Raw genomic sequence first — 7994 nt, forward strand, 5'->3', positions numbered from 1 at the left:
CAGATCATCACACAGGAGGAGGATGCACAAGCGGAGGGTTATCAAGGGGGGTTGGAGATCATTGCACGGGAGGAGGATGCACAAGAGGAAGGCTATGGGGGGGGGGAGATCATCGCTCATCCTTCTCACGCAGACATGAATCTAGCAATTAATGTGGATGACGAGGATGAGCAGATGGTTGACAAGGAGCATTTGGAGGCTGATTTGAGCAAAAATCTAGTGTTGGTCACCATGGAGGCTAAGGCTGACTGCAAGAATGCCCCAATAGTGATGAAGCAATATGAGTTCTCGGTGCAGTTTGAGCAGAATGCTCAATGCTCCCACCATCGTCTGGCTTGCCATCTTAAGCGTATGAACTACTTTGTATTATTGCTTCTAGCTAGTGCTAAGGATCCAATATGTGGATGCCTTTTTAACTGAAAACAATATGTTATTTGAATGTGTTTAATGAGTAGTTGTATGCTATGTTTTGAATTTCCTACATTGAGTATGTTTTGCATGTTTAAACAGAGTGCAACATGAAAACTTGCCAATAATATCAACCTGCAAAACTTACAAAAAAGGAAAATGCAATGCTTACTTAAAATGGGGGTCAAACTTAAAGTGAAACAAAGAATTAGGACTGGCACATGGAATGCACCACCCGCTATTTCCCGAGAGAGGCATGCCCATCGTCCCACAAATCCCATGCGTCCAGGGATGCAAGGTCGAAAAGTTAAGTACAATCCTTTTCATAAAAGGAAGCAACGGCCTGTCCTGCATATATTTGTTGGGTAGCATGGAGTCTGGGAAGTCCATGACAGGTGTACGTGTGTTAGAGCATGGTGTATAACATGGGAATACCTTGACTAGATGCCAAGTCTATTTTATACATTCGAGTCCAAAATAGTGGTTGTCCACAATAAAATCTATATGTTGTCTGCCTTAGTTGGCTATATTATTCTCTAGGACTTGAAGGCCTCAAGATTCTCCAAAATTCAGCTCCCACAAGGAGTGAGGGGTAACTGTTTGAAGACAAGGGCCGAAGATGCTTCCCGTGTATATCTCATCCATGCCAATGGGTTTCAACTTTAATCTAGCTCGACAAGGGGGATAAGCTGTCGTTGATCGATACTATTTATTTGAGGAAGTTAGATCACACCCTTGGACAGAAGCATAGTCCTGATGTGGAGAATAGACAGGTGGGAGATAATGTTCTGTTTGTGATTTTGAGGATTGGTGGACGCATACCCTATTTCGATATTATGAGCAAGATAGTATATAAAGTTCATGGAAGTGCAGAAAATGATCAATATTACAGTATCAAGGGTTAATTTTATAAATGCCACTCCAAATCTCGCGATTCCGAGAAATGCCACTGCAATTTCCAAACTTTGAAAAATGTCATTTCATGCCATATCCAGTGTCATTTTTCGAAGTCTGGATTGACGTTTTTCAAAGTTTGCCAAAATTACAGTGGCATTTTACAAAATTCGGAAATTGCAGTGGCATCGTCATAATTGGAGTGTCATTTATCTAATTAACCCTATTATCAAACATTTTACAATGATTTGGCCACATGTATTCCCTGTGCGCAAGGATGATCCTGCAAGGTTTGACATTAACCCTCTAGATGACCTGTATATCACTCTTGTTGTTCTATTGATCTTATATATAAACTTAAAAATAGCACAAAGAAGATGAGACTTCGGTGATAGAGGTAGTAAAGCAGAAATATATTCGGTTGAGTTATGTGAGTCTAGAATACACTTTGTTTATTTGAGGACGTGTCAAAGATAAATGCTTGCAACTTTGTAAATATTGATCAGGCTATACTGGATGCTTTGTGCAGGATGACTAAAATAAACATAATACTTTGTGTAAAAATTTATTAGCCATAAATTGTGAAGGCTAACGTGTAGTAGTAACATAAAATTTATACTTAAATATATCTCTATTCAAGAGGAAGATTTCTTCTGTTGTCATTCCTTTTCATTCTTTGTCCACCGAATTTTTTCCGTACACTACTTTTTTTTTGCCAGTTTTCCAAGATCATTCCAGTTCCCACACCTCCCTCCTGCCTGCACATGCATGCTGGCGATCACCACAAGAATCTCCCTCCCAAACCAGCTTTCCAATGTGGCCCTCTTCTAAATCTGCAACAAAGGTGGGTTGCTCCGTCACCAACCCCCCATACCTTGCGCTGGTGCGGGGAGAATGTGATGAGTCGTCGTCCCGTGCAAGATGTGTACAATATGTGTGGTGCGCTCCATGGAGTCATGTCTTAATCGGTGACTTCGTCGACAATTGGCAGCCGTCATGGAGGCACTTCTCTCCTGCTGTCATCAGGTAGAAGCCCGCCCGCTCGACCCACTGGCACCCATCGTCGGCGCACAAGTAATGGAGGAAGGATAATGCACGACATGGATGGGGTGTAATATTGAAATAGAGGGAGGTCTTCATGCTTAGAGATGTGTGATGTTTTATTTTTTTTCCCGTTGCAACGCACAGGCATGTATGCTAGTATGTATATAAAGTAGTGGGATGAGGTGCAAGAAATCTAGGTGGGACTGTTAATAAGAAAACAAATCATCTCTTGTACAAACAACCATGAGTTAATTCCACTGAAAAAACCGTTTGACACTGGATGCAGGTGAGGAGATCGATACCTCATGCCATTGCCTACTTTTTTTCTCTAAGGTTGCATGGACCGCACAATATTCCGTTGAGGCCCATGCACTGCATCAGGCTAAGGCCCATGTAGGCCATGGGAGGAGAATAGTGACGGACAAAAAAAATTAGGACCTCGTTGCTGGGGCGCACAAGGCTAAGGCTCATCCGAGCTACGGTAGAATATGGACGGACAAAAAACTAGTTATTTTACTGTGAGTTGATTTTGTATAAAAGTCAAGGTTTCTACAGAATATCATGACGAATGAAACAAAAAATATCACCTCCCCTCATATATATGTACAAAAAATATGGACAAATGTTTCCTACAAGCAGTGGTAGTTACTACCACTTGCGTTTTGTATGTTGTATGTAGTATCTATTGAAACCGAGAGTATGCACGTGTAGTATGTAGTATATAACAATGATTAGGTAGTATATATACTAATGTTTAAGTAGTATGTACCATTTTTTGAGTATGCTCTTTTTTACGTACAAATATGTACGTATTTCATAAATATAACAAAAACTATTGGCTCATATGCAATTTTTTCACGTAACTTGCTTTCAAATATCTTAGATATAGTTTTGGTATTTTTTTTTGCAGCAGGACAATCATTTGTCTATGAATATGCTATCACGTTGAGAAATACAAAATCAATCACATTATTTGTTTGCATCACAACAAGGAGATTGTTTCTAATTATTGTACAAGTAGTTTTCTTTATGTAGTGGCTTGAAAATGAAAGTTGGTTCTACATCCACAACATTACTCCCACCTTACCATGGTGGATGGCTCTCTCTACATGTTCAATCCCATGCCACCACCGAAACATAAAACAGGGGAAAAGCCGAACGAAACATCACGAAGCAAGATTAACTTTGATAACGACCCAGAAAAAAACAGAAGAACTCGCTCTCCGTGAATACTAGGTTTGCTGCTCCTTCCTGATTAATGCTTGCCACCAACCAGGCACCAGCGCGACGGGCTACCACACTCCACTAATTAGTGCCCCCGGGACCCTTACATCATGGTGTCGTATATGAGATTCCCAGCCCCGCGCGGCACGAGTTTGCCCCACTTCCCCTGCTCCCTTGATATTGACCAGCTCCCTCCGTCCATGAATTGATCTGGGGCTAGCTGTATAAATATCCATGTGTGCCTAGCTAGCTAGATGCAGCAAGGACATCAATCATCTCCTCTGCTTCTTGCTCCTCATTGTTGCTCTCAATAATGGGTCGCCTCCTCTCCAGCCTCCTTGGCTTTCTACTGGTATGCCCACCACTTTCTACAAGTTATCATCTTTATTCCACGGTTGTTATCACTAAATAATTTTGGGAGTACTCCAGTAGCTAGTAACAAGAAACATATTGCAGACTGCGTTCGTAAACAATGCAGCTGGGGCTTCCATTCTGACTCTGACTCCCGAGCAGTACTGGAAGTCTGCTCTTCCAAACACTCCCATGCCAAGCTCCCTCTCTCGGCTGCTCTGCACATCGTCGGTCATCTGCGGGCATGGGAAGCACGGGGGCACGACGGTTGGTGAGAAATCCCATGTGTTTTTCAGTGTCTACACCACAGTGGAGGGGCACTTGCACTTGCCCGACGACCCCAGCGCCGCGCTCTTCTTCTTGGAGAAGGACCTGCATATGCACGCGGGCCGGAAGAAGCTGATGAAGCTCCATTTCATGGCCACCCCCGGCGCCGGTGACAAGTTTTTGCCACGAAGCGAGGCCGACGCCATCCCGTTCTCCTCTGACAAGGTCCCTGAGATCCTTGGCCACTTCTCCCTGAAACAGGACTCCCAGGAGGCGGCGCAGATGGCGCAGACGCTGCGCCACTGCGAGGCGCCCGCAGCCGAGGGCGAGCACAAGTGGTGCCCCACGTCACTGGAGTCCATGATCGACATTGCCACGTCCAGCCTTGGAACCAGCCACGTGAGGGCCATGTCCACCGTCGTCGGTAAGGAGGGAACACCAAGGCAGGACTACACCCTGACCGACGTAAAATGCACCGGTGCCGACCGTCTCCTGGTCTGCCACGCGGAGCCGTACGCGTACGCCGTGTTCGCGTGCCACCTGCCTCAGGCAACTAGGGCCTACACATTGTCGATGGTCGGCGAGGACGGCACGGCGGTGGAGGCGGTCGCGGTGTGCCACGCTGACACGGCCGCCTGGAACCCCAGGCACATCGCATTCCAGGTGCTCAAGGTGAAGCCTGGCACCGTGCCGGTGTGCCACTTGGTGCCGCAGGACCACGTCGTCTGGACCAGCGGCCGTGAGTTTGCCAGCTATTCGGATGTGTGAGTTGGTTATGTTCTAGCCTCTCTGTGGTCTGTGTACGCAGATAATGGTACTAGTAGCGTGAGAAATGGCTTTCTACCCTCCATGAATACATGTTTATTTAGATTTCGTCTGGTTTTGGTAAGGTTTGTCTTTGTTTTTCAGTGCTCTATGTAACTTTCGGTTTTCCCTTATTTCAAATTGGATCATCATGCATGTTCCACAGCGTACCGGCAGATACTGGGTTGTTATGTCTTTTTACTGGATTCCCTTCTTGTTTCAGAGTAGTATCTTAATATACCGCAATGTTTCAGAGTAGTATCTTAATATTCCGTTCTTGTCTACGTCGGTACGCCCAGCCGAGCGAGAGTCCACACGCACGGAAGAAAAGACGAACCCTAGAAGCATGCAAATTCCTCGCCTTTTGAACAAGTGGAAGAAGAGATTCTAGATTCCGTGGAAGCCATAGTCAAGGAGAATGTTGAGGTTCTAGGATATGAAGGTATGACCATTTTTTCTATGGATTACATGAAGGATTATCTAGACTTCACATTTCACTTGATAGATCTAGCCCCAATATTAGAGATGATGTTAGATCTGCTTATATAGAGATGGGTCCAACTCAACCAATTTGCCGCAATTTTCCGCCAGATAGAGATGAAAGATGCTTTCGAGCAGTATGGTATAAGGATTTTGAATGGTTGGAATATAGTGTTTCTAAGAGAAAAACCTACTGTCATTATTGTATTTTTTTTAAACATGACCGAATGGACGATAAATTTGGTTTGTATTATTTATATTGGTTTTGCATCAATTTTTTTGTATAGTTTGCCCCACCTAAAAAATGTTTCGTCCTCCGCCACTGCAAACAGTGGCATCGCTAACATTCGTAGAGCTTGAAGTCATGTTAGTATGATACGTAGCTGAAGAAGCAGGGAAGATACACATGAAGAGACTTGACCAAGAAATATCAGGAGTCCAGATCTATCTCAATTGCAAGGAAACTAGGCAAAACCAATGTCTGATCTTCATGAAACACTATTCTAGTGAGAAATGGAAAGTTGAAGCTGTAAATTTTGATTCTGTTTCGCACACAAAAGAAGATACTGTGAAGTCATACACCACAAACATGTTATCGTCATCTCTGCAAAAAAATTTAGCCATCATCGAGCAAATGATGATTTCCAGACATTCTCCACGAATACACTTATACATTCATCGGAAAAATAATGTAAAGAGTTTGGTGCATATTGTTGTTTCAATACAATCGAGAAAAATGACATATTATAAGCTACATCAAAAGGAAGAGAACTCCTACACGAAAACAGTAGCTCTGCAATCGATTTGTTTTCTTTTTTGTACATTGTATCATAGATTCAAATAGCTCGCGAAATAGCCACAATAGCTGCGCTATAGCTGCCCGGGAGCCTCGCCGCTACACTATGGCTGCTGCCGCGAAATCCTCCACAAATCCCTCTAAATGGCTCAACAATGAGCAAAACCCTCTAGAAATCATCTCTTCCACCAGAAAAATTTCCGATATTTGCCGCGATTGCCCACTATGGTGGCCGCTATAGCTGCTGGGAGAGGCTGCCGCTAAATCGTTTCTCCCGCGATTTTAATCTATGAATTGTATGCCGCCTTAGCTTGCAGAAGAGGAGCATAAATAAATTACCATTCAGAAATTATTTTAATTCTTACACTTGAGACACTTTTCTAAATTTTAGTAGTTGTAAACTGCAACCTCCTAGCATCCTGTTGTGCAATATATAAAGTGTCAGCGTCCCAACTGAAGCTGTCGAGATAGAGGCCACGAACGCTGACATAGTAGCCAATCATGCTGCCACGGCGGACCAGAGAACCAATCAGGGTGAAGGCCGCGTCACATCTCGGCCAGCTAGGATCAAGCAGCCCAACCGGAGGTACGTGGGACCTGAGTGGAAGAATGCTACTTAAGGGAGAAAGTTGGGAAAGAGAAGCCATCCAGTGGGGCTTTTTTCCTTTCGTTTTCTTCTTCCTTTCGAAGACAATTTGTATCTCATGTGAGCGATTGTGCGTGAGAATACTAGATGGAGAATCGTTTCCTAACATAAAGCAGAAGACAGAAAATGAATCTGTCAATGCCATCCTGATCTGCCTCCATGCATCTTGTATTCTTGTTCCTCCGATACTGTTAATTGTGGTCTGCTCCGCTAGGCCAGGTCAGGGACAAATATCCCCTGGAATGGAATGCCTCCCTACCAGTGCAGTGCGGTCTCTCGATTGATTGGTGTGCACAGAACAAAATTTTCTGCTGTATTACGAAACTCTTCATCTATAATCATGCTGCTTGGTTCGGCCCCCATACATACTTTGAAGAACAGAACTTGACCACACTGCTTCCTAACTTCGTTCCTACCCTTCCATGTTCAGTTCTGCGTTGATGCTAAATTGCACTTAGCCGCTTCTCATCTAGAAGCAGTAAAGTTGGATCTAACATATCTCATACTCCCTCCGTTCCATAATATAGTGCCTATAGATTTTTGTGAAACTCAAACTTTGTCAATTTTGACCAAGTGTATAGAGAAAATTGTCTACATCTACAATACCAAACATGTACATTCTGAAAATATAACTCACGATGTATCCAATGATGTGCATTTGGTATTCTAGATGTACCTACTTTTCTCTATAAACATGGTCAAAGTTTGTAATGTTTGACTTTCCTAAAAATCTATAGGCACTACATTATGGAACGGAGGGAGTATGAAATACAGCTGGACATAATTTTTTTTCCTGAAGAACACAATAGAACGGAAAAGGATTGGAAATGGCTTAGTGATATTCAGACATCACTGAACGAAAACAGCATTGCTTTATGATTCCATTAGGCTACACTACAAACAAGATCTTACAATTGGCATGGTTCTGTTTTCTAATGAACAAAATTGAACAAAAAAAGTATTGGAATGGTAATACAATGCCAAACTTCCAATTAGCATGAGAAAACAAAATGATTTGTTAATAATCAAACATCATATCAGCAATACCCAGAAGTCTATCTGCATTGCACATGCCTATAT

General features: G+C 43.2%; 1 protein-coding gene across 1 annotated transcript; it reads left to right on the top strand.

Annotated features, from left to right (window-relative positions):
- The first annotated feature begins 3733 nt into the window (after positions 1-3733).
- Positions 3734-5214, top strand: LOC123133115 (BURP domain-containing protein 3). The gene is made up of 2 exons (XM_044552653.1): positions 3734-3922; positions 4027-5214. Exons 1-2 carry the CDS (start codon positions 3884-3886, stop codon positions 4954-4956), a joined length of 969 nt encoding a protein of 322 aa, XP_044408588.1. The 5' UTR covers positions 3734-3883; the 3' UTR covers positions 4957-5214.
- The last annotated feature ends 2780 nt before the right edge of the window (positions 5215-7994 follow it).

This window comes from Triticum aestivum, chromosome 6B, assembly GCF_018294505.1.
Source record: "Triticum aestivum cultivar Chinese Spring chromosome 6B, IWGSC CS RefSeq v2.1, whole genome shotgun sequence".
Taxonomy (NCBI): Eukaryota; Viridiplantae; Streptophyta; class Magnoliopsida; order Poales; family Poaceae; genus Triticum; species Triticum aestivum.